Here is a 17,567-nt window from a genome sequence, read left to right as displayed (position 1 = left end):
TGTGTGTGTGTGTGTGAAAGATTGTATATGTGTGTGTGTGTGTGAAAGATTGTATATGTGTGTGTGTGGTGTTTCATATCTATGTATCAGGTCAATAACCAATAGCACACAGTCCAAGTTATTGAACATCACCTCATCTGATCGAGAAAACTGCTTTTTGATGTATAACCTGATCTAGTCTGTAAGGATACCTGAAAAGTTTGCCTTCTGCCAGATCTGGTATCTCTACTTCTCCTTCCTTACCAATCTTGTGAATAGCTAGTTCCAGATTTACTCCAGTTTGTTGCTATCAGGTCTGCTGCTGCTATTTTAGCCAGTCTGATGGGAGGTTTTCCACTGTATCCTCCTGGAAAGTGCATGGTTTAGTAGAAGGGGATCCTGGTGCGGTGTCCGTGTGGGAATCTCCACAGTCAGCGGCAGCAGAACCAAAGGATGTTCCCTTTCATTCTGTGTCAGAGCTTCTTAAGTTGATCACAATCTTTGTGAAGAATATGTCACCACAAATACATCCATCAAATACTTGTGTATATTCTTCCTTGTTCGTTGAACGTAAATTGCTGTGTATAAATCAAACCAAAGTATACAACCCCAATTTCCCATCCATCAAAGGCATTTAAATTGACATCCTCCACTTCAGTAATGACATCCCCGAGACATTATGTATCAACCTCAATTTTTTACCCTGCAAAGGCATGTTTTACTGACTGGTGCCTCATAATTGGATGGGGACTAAGCTGGCAATGAGGAGGTTGTTGCAAAGGTGTGCAGGAATTCAAGACACAGACACTCAGTATTTGCTGTGGAGAATCATAGAATCCCCACAATGTGGAAGGAGGCCACACCAACCAACCAAAAGGCATCCCACCCAGACCCGTCCTACCCCCATCCATGTAACCCGGCATTTCCAATGGCTAACCTACCTAGCTTGCATATTCCTGGATATTATCGGCAATTTAGCGTGGCAAATCCACCTAACCTACACATCTTTAGACTGTAGGAGGAAACTGGAGCACCCTAGAGGAAACCTGCACAGACATGGTGAGAAATTGCAAACTCCACACAGACAGTCGCCTTAGGGTGGAAGCGAACTTGGGTTCCTGGCGCTGTGAGGCAGCAGTGCTAGACGCTGAGCCACTGTACTTTCCCCTGGTGGGTAGTGGGCTTGTAATCATAAATGGAGGGCAGGGGGTAGCTCTGAAAATTGCTGAACTCAACATTGAGTCCTACAGTTTGCAAAGATCGCAGGTGGGAAATGAGGTGTTATTCCACGAGCTTGCATTGACCTCCATTGGAACATTGCTGCAAAGCAAGAAAGGAAACGTTAACATGGGAACAAGGCAGTCAATTGAAATGGAAAGTCACTGGAAGGGCACAGCCATTCCTATGAACAGATGTGATGACACAATGGCTTTAAGAGGTGTATTTGATCCCAGTTTGGTTTTGTGAAGAGAAGTTGAGACAGAGGTATTGAGCAGTCTGTTCCAAGCCAATAAAGTGAACAGCTTGTGAGAGCTTGGTTTTGTTTTAGTTGGAACAATAGAAGCAGCTTGAAGGAGTGGGGTCAAGCTCCCACAGAACCACATGGAAGCTAGGGAATTTGGGGAAATAAGTACTGATGTCTTCAAAAGTGTCCATATTACAGACAAGGAGGTTCTGGATGTTTCAAAACACATATAGGTAGATAAATCCCCTGGATCTGATCAGATGTAACCCAGAACTTTGTGGGAAGCTAGGGAAGTGATTACTTGGCTCCTTGCTGAGATATTTTTATCATCAATAGCCACAGGTGGGTGCCAGAAGACTGGAGAGTGGCGAATGTTTTGCCATTATTTAAGAAAAAGGAAGTCAGGGAACTATAGATCGGCGAGCCTGACGTCAGTGGTGGGCAAGTTGTTGTAGGGGATTCAGTGCGACAGGATTTACATATATTTCGAAAAGCAAGGACTGATTGGGGACAGTCAACATGGCTTTGTTCATAGGAAATTGTGTCTCATTAACATGATTGAGATTTTGAAGAGTTGACAAAGAAGATTGAAGAAGGCAAGGCAGTAGACATTGTCTATACGGACTTTAGAAATGTGTTCAGCAATCTCGACTGGTTAGCAAGGTTAGGTCACATGATTCCATGGGGACTAGCCAACTGAATACAAAATTGGCTTGACGGTAGGAGAAAGGGTTTGGCGGTAGAGATTTGTTTTTCGAACTGGAGACCTGTGACCAGTGGTGTGCTGCAAGTATCGGTGCTGGGCTTAATGCTTTTTAATCACTGATATAAATGATCTGGATATGAATATAGGAGGTATGGTTAGTAAGTTTGCAGCTGACACCAAAATTGGTGGTGTTGTGGACAGTGAAGAAGGTTATCTCAGAATACAACAGGATCTTGATCAGATAGACCAATGGGCTGAGGAGTGGCAGATGGAGTTTAATTTATATAAATGTGAGGTACCACATTTTGGTAAGGCAAACCAGGGCAGGACTTATACAGTTAAAGGCAGGGCCCTAGGAAGTATTGTGCAACAAAAAGACCTTGGGGTGCAGGTGCATAGTTCCTTGAAAGTACAGTCACAGGTAGACAGGTTCGTAAAGAAGGCATTTAGTACGCTTGCCTCCATTGGTCAGTGCATTGAGTATAGGAGTTGGAAAGTTATGTTGCAGCTGTACAGGACATTGGTTAGGCTACTTTTGGAATACTGCATTCAATTCTGGTCTCCCTACTATAGGAAAGATGTTGTTAAACTTGAAAGGATTCAGAAAAGATTTACAAGGATGTTGCCAGGATCGGAGGGTTTGAGCTGTGGGGAAAGGCTGAATAGGTTGGGGCAATTTTCCCTGGAGCATCGGAGGCTGAGGGGTGACCTTACAGAGGCTTATAAAATCATGAGGGGCATGGATAGGGTGAATAGCCAAGGTCTTTTCCCCAGGGTGTGGGAGTCCAAAACTAGACGGCATAGATTTGAGGTGAGAGGAGAAAAATTTAAGAGGGACCTGAGGAGCAACTTTTTCACACAGAGGGTGGTGCTTGTATGGAGCCGCCAGAGGAAGTGGTGGAAGCTGACAAATAAATCTATTTAAAAGGCTCTTGGATGGGTATATGAATAGGAAGGGTTTAGAGGGATGTGGGCCAAATGCTGGCAAATGGACTAGATTAATTTAGTATATCTGGTCGGTGTGGACAAGTTGGGCCGAAGGGTCTGTTTAATGCTGTATAAGTCTATCGCTCTATGACATTCTTCAGGCCGGATGCCAATGAAATTTCAAAACGGTATCACTCAGGTTCACTTTGAAAATCTCAGCATTAAGTCTACTCCACAGAGCACTTGTGGCACACTGGTAGCATCTCTACCTCTAAGCCAGGAGGCTTTGGTTCAAGTCCAGCTTATTCCAGAGGTGTGCTGTAACATCTCTGAATGGGTTGATTAGAAACCAGCAGAAACTGACATGGGAGACCACTCAGACTGATAAAAAAAAGTGTCAATCCCAGGGGTTGGTGGTGCAGTGACAGTGTTCCTAACTCTAGGTCAGGAGACCTGGGTTCAAGTTCCAGTTGTCTCAAAGGTGTGTTAGAGCAGGTCCAAAGAAATTAACTACAAGTCAGCTCTGTTTTTGAAGAGATTGCTTCCTGTGGTTGACATTCTGGTATTTGTGAAGTTTCCATTTTGCACAGATGACTTACAATAACTACCTTTAGTGCAAACACCTAAGATATACACAGGAGAGATATGAAAGCCACACTGGACAATAAATAAGACCTTAGTAGTACTAGTGACCTTGGTCAAAGAGGAAGTTTTTCTTTCAGGGAAGAAGATGTTGAGAGGTTTGGCGATGGGATTCTTGAGTTTTGTACATCCATAATAAAACCTATCACAAACGGATCGAGCTGAGCCCAGCAGTCTCAATCTGTGATAGTGCTATCACAAGGCAACAACAAAAAAAAATTGCACACTATTTAGCACAATTGGTTCCCTCAGCTGCACAAAGCAAGAAGCAGCTGTAAGGCACTCAGGGCAGGTCTATGTCCTGCCAAGCCGTGTTTGGCTGTATCGTTGGAGGCTCCATCACATGATCTTTCACCTCCAACCTGCACATTCCCATTGCCAGTCACTTGACACCTCCATCTTTGTGGCACGCTGCCTTCCCCTGTAAACAAAGTGAGTGAATCAATTGGCTCCTCCAGTGAATGGCTCATCACTGCCCAACAGTCAGTTTGCTCCATTCCCTACCTTTTCTGATGGATAAGTGAATGGCTTCAAAAAAAATGAAACAAGCATATGGCTGCTTTTATTTTTTAAATAAGCCTGTGATTTTTCATCTCCACAAACGAGTATCAGCTTCTAATTTCTGCAGACTGCAGATCCTGGAGATTCACTCTTGTCCACATTCAGTGGTGAACAGTCTTGATTTAACAGCACTTGAGACAGGACAGAGAAGAATTAGCGATTCCCTGAGGATGGACGGGAAGTTGAGAGTGGTCACAGTCAGCACAGGACTTGGAAAGTGGGCAAAGGACTTGAAGCAGAGGTTAGGTTTGCAAGCAGTGGACAGGAGGTGATTCTGAGAGGTCTGACATGAGCCTCATGGCAGAATGATCCTAAAGCAATCGCTCACCAGCAGCCCCCAACACCCCAGATGCCCATGCACGAGACACAAGTCAGGAAGACTCCTCAACCACCTGCCAGGATAACTGCAGTTCACTCATGTCCTTCAGGGAAGGAAACCTGCCATCCTCACCTACACATGACTCCAGACCCATAGCAATGGGGCTGACTCTCAACTGCTCTCTGAAATAGCCTAGCAAGCCATACAGATGTACCAATCGCAATGAAGAAATGAGATCAGATTGACACCTAGCATCGACCTAGGCACTGGAAAAGACAGCAGCAGAAACAGCCCTGTCGACTCTGCAAAGCCCTCTTTACTAAAATCTGGGGCTAGTGCCAGAATTGGGAGATCTGTCTCACAGACTAGTCAAACAACAATTTGACTCATGGAATCATACCTGACAATGTCCCACCATCACCATCCCTGGATATGTCCTGTCCCACCAGCAGGACAGACCCAGCAGAGGTGGTGACACAGTGGTATACAGTCGGGAGGTAGCTGCTCTGGGAGTTCTCAACATTGACTCCCGACCTCATGAAGTCTCGTGGTTTCAGGTTAAACATGGGCAAGGAAACCTCCTGCTGGTTACCGCATACCATCCTCCTTCAGCTGATGATTCGGTACTCCTCCATGTTGAACAACAGTTGGAGCAAGCACTGAATGTAGCAAAATGTACTCTGCGTCAGGGAGGCGATGACCTAGTGGTATTATCGCTGGACTGTTAATCCAGAGACGCAGGTAATGTTCTGGGGACCTGGGTTCAAATCCTGCCACGGCAGATGGTGGAATTGGAATTCAATAAAATATCTGGAATTAAGAATCTAACAATGACGACAAATCCATTGTCAATTGTTGGGAAAAATCAATCTGGCTAACTAACATCCTTTAGGGAAGGAAACTACCATCCTTACCTGGTCTGGCCTACATGTGATTCCAGACCCACAGCAATGTGGTTGACTCTGAACTGCCTTCTGGGCAATTAGGGATGAGGCAATAAATGCTGCCTAGCCAGCGATGCCCACATCCCACTAACGAATAAAGGAGAGAAAAATTTTCAATGTCCACGACCATAAGTGGCTCGGCAGCAAATTGAGCTGGTCTGATCCTTAAAGGACTTGGCTGCTAGACTGGGCCTGCAGCAGATGGTGAGGGAGCCAATGAGAGGGAAAAACATACCTGACCCCATCCTCATCAATCTGCCGGTTGCAGGTGCAGCTGGTCATGACATTATTGGTAACAGTGACCACCGCACAGTCCTTGAGGAGACAGAGTCCCGCCTTCACATTGAGAATAACCCTCATCGTGTTGTGTGGCACTATCACCGTGCTAAATGGGACAGACTTCGCACAGATCTAGCAACTCAAGACTGGGCATCCATGAGGTGCTGTGGGCCATCAACAGCAGTGGAATTGTACTCCAGCACAATCTGTAACCTTATGGGCCAGCTTATCCCCCACTCAACCATTACCATCAAGCCAGGGGCTCAATGGAGAGTGCAGGAGGTCATGCCAAAAGCAGGACCAGGCATATCTGAAGATGAGGTGGAAACCTGGTGAAACCACCAAACAGATTAAGGGTGCCACCAGCATAAGCAGCAGGAGACAGACAGAGCTAAGAAATCCCACAACGAATGGATTAGATCTAGGCTCTGCAGTCCTGCCACATCCGATCTTGAATGATGGTGGACAATTAACTCATTGGAGGAGGAGGCTCCACAACTATTGCCAACCACAACGATGGCAGAGCCCAGCACATCAATGCAAAAGGTAAGGCTGAAGCATTTGCAGAAATCATCACAAGCACCAAGTCGATGATCCATCACAGCCTTCTCCAATGAACCCCAGCATCACAGTCTGCAGCCAATTCAATTGTTAGAATCCCTATGGTGCAAGAACAGGCCATTCAGCCCAGCAAATCCACATGATCCTCTGAAGAGCATCCCACCCAGATTCCTTGCCCTCTCCCCACAATGCCTACACATCCCTGGACGACAGGGCAATTTAACATGGCCAAACCACCTAACCTACACATCTTTGGACCGTGGGACAAAATCCACACAGACACAGGTAGAAGTGCAAACCTCACACAGACAGTCACAGTAGGATTGAACTCAGGTCCCTGGTACTGTGAGGCAGCAGTGCTAACCACTGAGCTACCGTGCCACCTCAGTCTATGTGATGTCAAGAAACAGTTGGAGGTATTGAATACTGCAAAGACCGTGGGCCCTGACAATATTCCAGCAATAGGACTGAAGACTTGTCCTTCAGAACTTGCCAAGCTGTTCTAGTACAGTTACAACACTAGCATCTTCCTGACAATGTGGAAAATTGCTCAGGTATGTCCTGTACACAAAGGCAGGACAAATTCAACCCGGCCAGTTACCGCCCCATCAGTCTACTCTCAATCATCAGTAAAGTGATGGAAGGTGTCAGCAATAGTGCTATCAAGCAGCACCTGCTCAGTGATGCCCAGTTTGGGTTGTGCCAGGGCCACTCAGCTCCTAGTTTAAACACGGACAAAACAGCTGGATTCCAGAGGTGAGGTGAGAGTGATGGCCCTTGACATTAAGGCTGCATTCGACCGAGTGTGGCATCAAGGAGTCCTGGGAAAACTGGAATCAATGGGTATTGGGGGGAAAACTCTCTGCTGGTTGGAGTCATACCTTACACAGATATGGATGTATGTCTACACTCTGATGATCACCTTCGAAATCCATATCCTTGATCACAGAGAAGGGCAAGGGCAGCACATGCATGGGAATATCAGCACGTATGCAAGTTCCCCTCCAAGCCTCACACATCCTGACTTGGGACATGTATGGCCATTCCTTCATTGTTGGTCAACATCCCAGAACTCCCAAGCAGCACTGTGGTTGTGTATGCATCTGCACAAATTCAAGAACCCCTAGGCAATTAAGAATTTTGACTTTGCAAGAAACGTGGAATGCTTATTTTACTCAAAAAAACAAGCCAGTTTGAGCAGAGCACATAGAGGAACAATGCGACTAACACGACTGACATCAAGTAAACTTATTACATTTATTTCAATTTTGTTGCACATGATATGAAACTGTCCAGCACATGACAAGGTATTCAAAAACACATGTATTAATAAAAGAAAATGCAGAGTGTATGTCAAGAGACAGGAGCAATAAGTCTTTGAATAGTACCGTCAATCGCAGGAGCTCATGATCAAGGCAAGTCACATCATGTACATCTTTCAACCCAGCCTTTCCAGGCTCAGGCAATTTGTAAACTCCCCCACACGTTCTGCAATGTCTGGTGACTGTATTTTGAAAAAAAAACTAGAGTTAACAAAAGCACCTCCTATCCCCCTCCATCTTAAATGGAGAGAAATATTCACCTTCCATTTTAAATGTAGCAGATCCTAGTCACCTCGCTCCCAGTCACAAACAGCCCAGCCACTGCAGGGTCGAATGAGTTCAAAAGGGGCCATTGACAAGGACGGCAACATTGTGGAACCTGCTCCCATAAAGAGATGCATTTGAGGGGAAGTTGGAGCAGCTTTTCAGGGAGAAAGACCAGAGGATAACGATGGTTGATTGAGATGAGGAGAGAAGGGAGGACATGGACCAGCCAGGCTGAAAGACCTCCTTTTTATACCGTGTATCCAGCGACACACTTTTCTTTTTAAACTCACGGAACAGCCACTTGAAGGGACCCGGCGCCAAATCCTGCTCGATGACAGGGGTCGGACAGAGCTGCTGTATTAAACCCTCGGTCACTGAAAAGTCACCGCCTGGTGTAATCCACAGTTCAAGGTGGAAGAAAAAACACCCAGGGAATGCAGATGTAAAACCAACGCTTAACCCTGTCAACGCTCACACTCCTCTAACCACCACCCAGCCTGCTGTCAGACAGTTTAGGATAAAATTGTGCCCCACCCCACCACCAACCAGCGGATAAACAGGATAAGCTCAGTAGTCCAGCAGTTTTATTTGCTTTGAAAGCCGCCCTGCCGTTTGTTTGAAGTGAGATGTGTTTTTCTGCAGAATCTTTCTCCAGTGTTGCCGAATGCATATCAGACATGGCGCTGCTCACTGCCAGTTTTAAGGCTGTCCACCCCAATGCATTGCTGTGAGATCCCTGAATGTCAGGCGTTAGCAGCTCCTCCCTCCTCTCCAACCTACCTCACGGTCATGCCATCTTAACTAACTCCCTTTGTGTGCCACTGCTTTATCGACAGGGGTACACACTGTTGAAAGGTCGCCGTTTCACAGTTGGTGAAGTGGAAAAATCTCGTGGGATACGATTTCCATGCTATCTTGTGTCCTGGTCAACAATCATTCCCCAGCATCAGTTTAACACAAAACAGGTGATCTGACCATTTCCGTAACTGTGAGAACTTGCCGTGTGAAAACTGGTTCTTGCATTACAACAACAGCTATGCTTCAAATTAAACAAAAAATGTCACCAGTTGCAAAGTCGCCTCAGAGGGCCCAGTAGCCACGACAGAAATGCAGTCCTTCCTGTCTCTGACGGTGCAGCTGGTTAAACAGCTGTCCCTCACTAGAAATCACAGTAAGGAATGATGTTAAATCACTCCTGTTTTACTGCTGTCCATTCCATAGAGGGCGGCATTAAGTATTTTTAAACTTGTCCTGTTACTGCAGTTAGGTCTCACAGTGTTAAAGACAGGAAGTCTGTTTGTGGTCAGTGGCTAGGATGAAGAGGGAACTGCCTTTGAACATGCAGAGGTGAAACACTGCCCCAGTGCGTTCTGTGTTTCTATTTCCTTAGAGTTCTTCAAAATGCAAATTGAAAACAAAACCAAAGCCTCGTAAATATAGGCAGTCCTGTTTCAATTCAACCGCACGGCGCCTTTTCTTCCTACGCTTGTGGTGAGTTTACAGCCGAGGCTATCAGATTGAGAGTCTCGAATGGAAACTGTGTGTGTGTTTATGTCAGTGTGTTTGTGTGTGTGTTTATGTCAGTGTGTTTGTGCGTGTGTGTTTATGTCAGTGTGATTGTGCGTGTGTGTGTTTATGTCAGTGTGTTTGTGCGTGTGTCTGTGTTTATGTCAGTGTTTGTGTGTGTCTGTGTTTATGTCTGTGTGTTTGTGTGTGTGTTTATGTCTGTGTGTGTGTCTGTGTTTATGTCAGTGTGTTTGTGTGTGTCTGTGTTTATGTTTGTGTGTGTGTTTATGTCTGTGTGTGTGTGTTTATGTCAGTGTGTTTGTGTGTGTGTGTGTTTATGTCAGTGTGTTTGTGTGTGTCTGTGTTTATGTCAGTGTGTTTGTGCGTGTGTGTTTATGTCAGTGTGTTTGTGCGTGTGTCTGTGTTTATGTCAGTGTGTTTGTGCGTGTGTCTGTGTTTATGTCAGTGTGTTTGTGTGTGTGTGTGTGTTTATGTCAGTGTGTTTGTGTGTGTGTCTGTGTTTATGTCAGTGTGTTTGTGTGTGTGTTTATGTCAGTGTGTTTGTGTTTATGTCAGTGTGTTTGTGTTTATGCGTGTGTCTGTGTTTATGTCAGTGTGTTTGTGTGTGTGTGTTTATGTCAGTGTGTTTGTGTGTGTCTGTGTTTATGTCAGTGTGTGTTTATGTCAGTGTGTTTGTGTGTGTGTCTGTGTTTATGTCTGTGTGTTTGTGTCTGTGTTTATGTCTGTGTGTGTGTGTGTTTATTCTGTGTGTGTGTGTGTGTGTGTCTCTGTGTATTTATTTGTGTCAGTCAAGAAGGGACGTGATGCAGGCAGTGGGTGGCAGATAAGAACAATGCGGGTTTTGTGGTACACCTCCTCCCCACACCCCCCACAACCCACAGTCCCGTACAATTGCGGAATAAACCAGAGGCCAGCAGAGCCGTGGCTGAGTGTCCGTGAGGACAGCTGGATATCTCCACTCAGTCCTGGAGCCGCTATGAATCTGACCTGACGCCGTTCCAGCGCCAGGCAGGCTCGATGTGTTCCTCCTTTCCCCCGGCAGCTCTGCCTTACGAGTTTGAATAAATTCACATGCCCTATTGTGGGAGGGGGAGGTGCCGTATAACAGCTGAACCACATCCTTAGTTACTGACAAAAAGAGGAACCAAGCCGGCTGGTGGGTTTTTTTTGTTGGTGGGGGGGGGGGGGGAGCCAGGCAGACTGATACCCGTCAGCTCACCCTGCCTAGCTCCCGTGCCCTCAGTCACGGAGTGCTCCACCTGTAGGGCACAATGCCCTCCTCAGTGTGTTGGCACTTCCTCCGAAGGTACAAAGGAGGCAGATGCTCAGAGTGGCAGGCAGGAACACAAGCAGCCTGGGGGTATGCGATAGGTAGGTGTGGAGGGGATGTGGAAGAGAAATGTTCTGAACACACCAGAGTCAGTGATTGTTCGGTGGCGCTGGAAAAAAACAATTCTTTTCTAAAATAAAGGCACCATCTGGACCCAGAGATCCAGCGCCCTCTCCACCCCTCTCTTTCTCAGGAAAGCTACGACGTGGAGATACCACTGCTGTGCGGGGGGACCATCATCGGAGGCAGAAACATGGACTTCAGCTTGGAGGACATAGCCGCTATCTCAGGGTCCTGACCTTCGTAGGTCTTGATGATACGAGCAAACTTCAGCACCCCTTTAAAAGACAAAAGGAGACACAGGCGAATCATGGAGGAGCTGCAAACAGGTTTATAACAGCGAGTCACCTTGCAACAGCAGAAAACCAGGGAGCCGCAAAAATGCATTTCCAAAGAAGAGTCACATCTGACTCGAAATATCTGCTCCCAGACCTGCCTGAGTTTGCGCAGTGCCTATTTCTTACATCAGATTTCCAGCATCTATAGTATTTTACTTCAGCATAACAGCAGTGTTAGAGCTCAGGCGGCCATTCGGACCACCATGCCTGCACCAGTCCTCCAATGAGCATCAATACCTAGTGCCAATCTCCTGCCTTCTCCCCATCCCCTTGCACATTACTTTTATTCCAATAATCCTTACATGCCCTCTTGAATGTCTCAATTGAGCCTGCCTCTACCACACTTCCGGGAAGTGCATTCCATTTCCTAACAATTTGCTGTGAAAAAATATTTTTTCTCAGTTTGCATTTACTTCTTCTGCAAATCACTTTAAATCTGATCCTCTCTGATTCATGATCCTTTTATGAACCAGAACACTTTCTTCCTATCTAGTGTATCCAGGCCTCTCATGGTTTTGAAAACCTCTCTCACAACTCCTCCCTCTCTCCAGGTAGAACAGTCCCAACTTCTCCGATCTCTCTCCTCATAGCTGAGATTTCTCAAAACTGGAACCATTCTTGTAAATCAACTGTGCACTGTCTCCAATGCATTCAAAACTTTCCTATATAGAATGATACATACATTTTACGAAAACAGCCTTTATGGTAAGGAGATCGTGAGTTGGAGTATGGGCTTCTTACAATGATTGTACAGGGATTTGGTGAACCCATGCCTGGAATACTGTTTGCCTCCAGTTTTAAGCTGAAATATACTCGCACTGGAGGTGATCCTGCACAGGATTACTAGAATCATTCATGGGATGACGGGGTTGATCCATGACGAGAGGTTGAATCAAACGGGCACATACTGTAGAGAGTTTGGAAGAATGAGAGGTGACCTCAATGAAACGCTGGGAAGCTGAAGCTTATCAGATCAAACACAATCTCACCGAATGGGGAGCACACGATGGGGCAAGTGGCCTACTTCTGCTCCTTTTTGATGAAAAATTCAAGATTCTGAAGAGGCCTTGTCAACGTAGACACAGAGGTAGTTTCACTCACTGAGGAAGTTATGGGCTGGGGTTCGGGATTGTGAGGGGGTGGGCGATTTCGAGCATTTTGTCCTAAGGTGAAGAGAAATCTCATTGCTCAGAGGGTTGTGAATCTTTGGAATTCTCTACCCTAGAGGATTGTGGATGCCCCATCATTGAGTAAATTTAAGTCTGAAGCAGGCAGATATTCTGAGGGAATAAAGGGATGTGGGGAGTGGGCAGGAGAGTGGAATTAAGACAGATGATCAGCCAGGATCATTTGGTAGGGCAAAACAGGCCTCAGGTCTGTATGCTTGTCTCATATCCTGACACTCTGTGAGTTAAGGCTCATGTGATTCAAGCATGATAGGCTCTTTGTAGCAGCTTAAAGGGTCAAATCAGGAGAACAGGGACAAAGTCAGATCCTCCAAAGGGTGATTCAATCATGCTGAACAGATTCTTTATGGCAGATCAAGAGGCACTACTAGCCCGGGTGAGGGTGGGGTGTGGGGGTGCCCAGACCAAGGGCGGGGCTTGATCTCTATGTAGAACTGGGCAGTTTGGGGTGACATCTAGAGGCAACTGTTTACACAAAGTTATAAGAGTGATGTGTTACTCTCTCACCAGGAAAAGGCGATGAATTATCACTCAGAGTACATATGATGAGGAAGGGGAAGCAGGTGAATTCCCATAGGCTACCAAAATGCCTGGGAAAAGTCGGTGAATGGGGCGATCAATCAGGGAAAGGTCAATCTTGTATGTGTGAGAGAGACAGAGGACGTGGGAAGCTTATTCCTCAGTCATAAACCCTGTCTCTCTCTCTCACAGTGCCCCAGCCACTGGTTGGGTCTCACCTACACTGGCTGCTGATAGGCTTGCTTGCAAACCTATTAGCAGTGAGCATGGCACAGAACCGGCCTGTGATTGGAGGAGCAGCTGCTGGCAAGGCACCTTATCATGCTATTGCTGGAATTCCAAGGGGTTTGCCAGGGGTCAAAACTCCCAGGGGTAGCAGAGGAAGAATGAGGCTTCAACAGTAGTGGATAGAGGGAAGTTTCAAAGGAGACAGAAGAGTCTTAAACTTCTCAACAAAGGAATACTCACTGGGAGCAACTCAACTGATAATGAGTTGCTGGAAAATTAATGTTGAATCTCTAGCTTAAGGCTGCATACGTGCAGGAACAACTGGATGCTAAAATAATGTAATGGATGTTACTGTAATGAGAAACCATCTTAATTTAAATGTAAATCATGGGTTGAGTTAGGGTTGTAATAACCTGGTTAAAAATGCTCCATCTTCAAAGAAGTGCAATAACTAAGACCCCACCAAGACTGCGAAAAGTGTGTTTTGGATGGTAGCTTTTTTGAGCAGAAGTATTTTTGTCAGTTATTTGAAAAAAGTGTTTTTGAGGCTAAAGTACAACTGTCTTCTTAGAATCTTACAGTACAGAAGGAAGTTATTTGACCCACTGTGTCTGTATCTGCTCTGGAAAGAGCTCCCCAGCTAGTCCCATTCTCCAGCCTTATCTCCTTAGCCCTCCAAATTCATCATGTTCAAATATATATCCAGCTCTCTTTTGAAACTTCCAATGGAATCAGCCTCCACCACTCTCCCAGGCGGTGCATTCAAAAATCCTAACAACTCCCCGAGTAAAGAAGTTTCTCCTCATCTCACTCCTAGCTCTCTTGCCGACATTGGTGAAATCATGACCAATCTTGTGTTGGTCTAAATTCTAGTGTGCCAAGGAAATTAAAGCTTTCTTCCTTTGTTGTTAGTATTGGTCTTCTCATTTTAGGGAGAACGTAAGCAGCTCAGAGAATATTTACGAGATTGCCCCTGGGAATGAGCAGGCTACCTTAAGGAGAGGCTGACCTTGTTTCCACTGGAGTTTAGAAGAGTGAGGGGTGGCTTGCTTGACATGTACAAAATCCTGAAGAGTCTTGACAAGGTGGGGCTCGTGAGTCAGTCCAGAATTAGGGACTGTTTTAAAATTCTGGGATTGCCCTTTCAGGATGGAGACCGGGAGAATTTCTTTCTCCCAGACTCCTGTGTAATTTGAAACACTCTGCCTCAGAAGGGGGGAAATCATTGAACATTTTTAAAACAGAGGTGGAAAGCTTCGTGTAAGGTTGGGAATAAAAGGTTATTGGGCACAGATAGGAATGTGGAATTCAAAACACAAACATGATCTTAATGAATGGCAGAGCAAGCTCAGGAGCTGAATGGCCTAATTCTGTTCCAAATTCCTAAGTGACACCACCACCTGCAAGCTCCCTTCCAAGCCACAGACTGCCCTGACTTGGAAACATATCCCTGAATCTTCAGTGTCACTGAGTCAAAATCCTGGAATTTCCTTCTTATATATCCTGTGGGGCACCTACACCACACTCGCTGCAGCATTTCACCACCAACTCTTCGGGCAATTAGGGATCAATAACAAAGGCTGGTCTGGTTAGCGATGCTCACAAACGATTAATAAAACCTATTTTTCTCAGATGTTTGCACCCAGCCCAAGGTTTAGCAAATAATTGAAGTAGAGAATTTTACAGTAGGAGGCCATTTGGCCCATCATGTCTGTATCGGGTCCTGAAGGAGCTACCCAGTTAGTCCCGGTCTCCAGTCCCATTTCTATAGCCCTCTAAATTAATCAATTTCAAATGCATGTCCAGCTTTCTTTTGAAACCTTCTATGGAACCAGCCACCATCACTCTCCCAAACAGCGCATTCCAAATCCTAACAACTCCGAGTGAAATAGTTTCTCCTTAGCTGACTCCTGGCTCTCTGGCTGACAATCGTGAAGTTGCGATCCCTAGTAACTGACACACCAACTAGAAGTGCTTTCCCCTGTCAAAATTGTCATAATTTTGAACATCTCAATGAGATCACATCTGAATCTTCTCTGCTCTAAGGAGAAAAAGCCCAGTTTCTCAAATCTTTCCTTGTCTCTAAAATCTCACATTCCTGGTGTCTTTTTAGTAAATCTCCTTTGCACTCTCTCTAGGACTTTAAAATCCTTCCTTAAATAAGGTGCCCAGAACTGAACACAATACTCCAAATGTGGTCTAAGCAATGATTTGTCGAAATGTAGCATCACTTTGTTGCTTTTATTCTCTAAACTTCTATTTATAAACCCAAGGATCCTTTGGAACATGGTAAGAGGCGAATCGATTACTGCCAGTCCACTTGTGTTCGAGGCTGAATCCTTTGTCCCATTAAAACTTACCACAGGGCTCATACCTCACAATCCGCCTAAGGCTTAACCAGAGGAGGAGACACCCAGGTGGAAGGCTGTGTTGGTGGGCTCCACCATGGAGGGAAAGCTCCAGGTTGGAGGGGTGGTTCCAAGGTCCCTTACATGAAGGGAGCTAGTGCAGAGTGGGGAAGGCTCCACACGGAGTCAGAGGTCTGCAGCAGTGAGGGCAGTCTGCATCACAGGACAGTAGGGTCCACGAGAACAACAGCAAGGCCATTCCTGAAAGATCATGGCTGCCCTGTCTGTAATCTGAAGTCCACATTCCTGCCTACCCCTCAAAAAGAATCTATCTAGAGTTCCCTGAAAAATAGTCTTCTCTACCAACCTTTCAGGAAGAAAGTGCCAAAGACTCATGGCCCACTGAGAAGAATATTTGCCTTATCTGGTTAAAAAGAGCGACCACTGGTTTTTTTTAAACTAGTGACCCCACCTCTATACTCTACCACAAAAGGAAACATTCTCTCCACATCTACAATATAAAGATCATCAGGACCTTATATATCTAAAGCAAATCATTTCTCAGTCATCTGAACTCCAGCAGTATAAGCCCAGCCGCTCCAACCTTTCCTCATATCAAAACCCATCCATTACATCTTAGTCCAGTAAACCATCTCTGAACCATTTGCTTACATAAGGAGACCAATACTGTACACAGCATGGAGCTGGAGGAACACAGCAGGCCAGGCAGCATCAGAGGAGCAGGAAAGTTGACGTTTTGGGTCGGGACCCTTCTTCAGAAATCCAACTCGAAACGTCAACTTTCCTGCTCCTCTGATGCTGCCTGGCCTGCTGTGTTCCTCCAGCTGCACACTGTGTTATCTCTACTCCAGAACTGGCAGTTCTTACTATCAATACTGTACACAGTTCTCCAGATGTGGTCTTACCAGTACCCTCTATAACTAAAGCATAATCTCCCCACATGGGATGTCCCCATCCTGGAGTGAGGCTCTGATTGGATTTCCACAGCTTGCGGACTTGCCTTCTCCATCGTTACTGAAGCCGTACGATTTGATAACGTCCTGCTGGATCTGGGTGGCCACGGGCAGCACAAACTGTAGCATCTTGCCCATGTCGTTACAGGCGTTGTCACGAGCCTCCTCCATCCTCATGGCATTCTCAGGGGAACTGAAAGCCTTGATCACTTCGCCCAACACCACTGAGGAAAGGCGGCACAGAGAGGGAGGGAGAGAGGGAGGGAGAGGGGTGAATCAGTGTCAGTGTTACAGCGAGCACGGCTGATGCTAAGACTACCTAAGGCACATCAACTAGAAATACAGTCATAGGGCTATACAGCACGAAAACAGACCCTTCGGTCCAACACGTCCATGCTGACCAGATATCCTAAATAAATCTAGTCCCACTTGCCAGCATTTGGCCCTTATCCCTCTAAACCTTTCCTATTCATGTACCCTTCCAGATGCCTTTTACATGTTGTAATTGTACCAGCCTCCACCACTTCCTCTGCCAGCTCATTCCATACACGCACCACCCTCTGTGTGAAAATGTTGCCCCTCAGGTCCGCTTTATATCTTTACCCTCTCACCTTAAATCTATGCCCCTCTAGTTTTGGACTCCCCCTACCCTGGGGAAATTATGAAATAGCAATGTATAACTGCTGGGGAAAAAACCTTGTCTATTCACCCTATCCACGCCCCTCGTAAACCTCTATAAGGTCACCCCTCTGCCTCTGATGCTCCAGGGAAAATATTCATCCTCTCCCTACATCTTAAACCCTCCAGCACCGGCCTCCTCCAATCCCCAGGCCTCCTCCAAACCCCCAGGCCTCCTCCAAATCCCCCAGGCGTCCCTCTCTCACCTTTCGCCTGCTCCAGGCTCAGGCCGCCCGCCGGTTGTTGCTGCTGTTGAGGCGCCGCCGCCGCCGCCATTGCAGCCTCTCCCCACCAGAGTAATCGAGCCCGAGGCCCCTCAGACACCGGCCTGGGCCGTAGACACCGAGGGGCAGAGGACAGGGCCTGCAGCCCGGGTCTCAGAGCGCCACCCCGAGGCCGGAGGACC

General features: G+C 46.3%; 1 protein-coding gene across 1 annotated transcript; it reads right to left on the bottom strand.

The window, feature by feature from the left end:
• Positions 1 to 10,149: 10,149 nt before the first annotated feature.
• Positions 10,150 to 17,545, bottom strand: grcc10 (gene rich cluster, C10 gene). Its single transcript, XM_020523544.2, has 3 exons — positions 17,368 to 17,545; positions 16,531 to 16,707; positions 10,150 to 11,167 (listed from the first exon to the last, which is right to left on the bottom strand). The coding sequence occupies exons 1-3, from the start codon at positions 17,435 to 17,437 to the stop codon at positions 11,028 to 11,030; spliced, it is 387 nt and encodes a 128-aa protein (XP_020379133.1). The 5' UTR covers positions 17,438 to 17,545; the 3' UTR covers positions 10,150 to 11,027.
• Between the last annotated feature and the right edge of the window lie 22 nt (positions 17,546 to 17,567).

This window comes from Rhincodon typus, chromosome 35 (genome assembly GCF_021869965.1).
Source record: "Rhincodon typus isolate 14 chromosome 35, sRhiTyp1.1, whole genome shotgun sequence".
NCBI lineage: Eukaryota > Metazoa > Chordata > Chondrichthyes > Orectolobiformes > Rhincodontidae > Rhincodon > Rhincodon typus.
This window is presented reverse-complemented; position numbering and strand designations above follow the sequence as displayed.

Bases quoted from the DNA above. Each gene is read 5' to 3' on its own strand.
- grcc10 (XM_020523544.2), bottom strand. From the start codon at position 17,437: ATGGCGGCGGCGGCGGCGCCTCAACAGCAGCAACAACCGGCGGGCGGC. The intron at 16,708-17,367 runs GTGAGAGAGGGA...GCCTTTCCTCAG, and splicing joins GAGCCTGGAGCAGGCGAAAG to TGGTGTTGGGCGAAGTGATC. The intron at 11,168-16,530 runs GCAAGTCCGCAA...TGTCTTTTAAAG, and splicing joins CTTCAGTAACGATGGAGAAG to GGGTGCTGAAGTTTGCTCGT.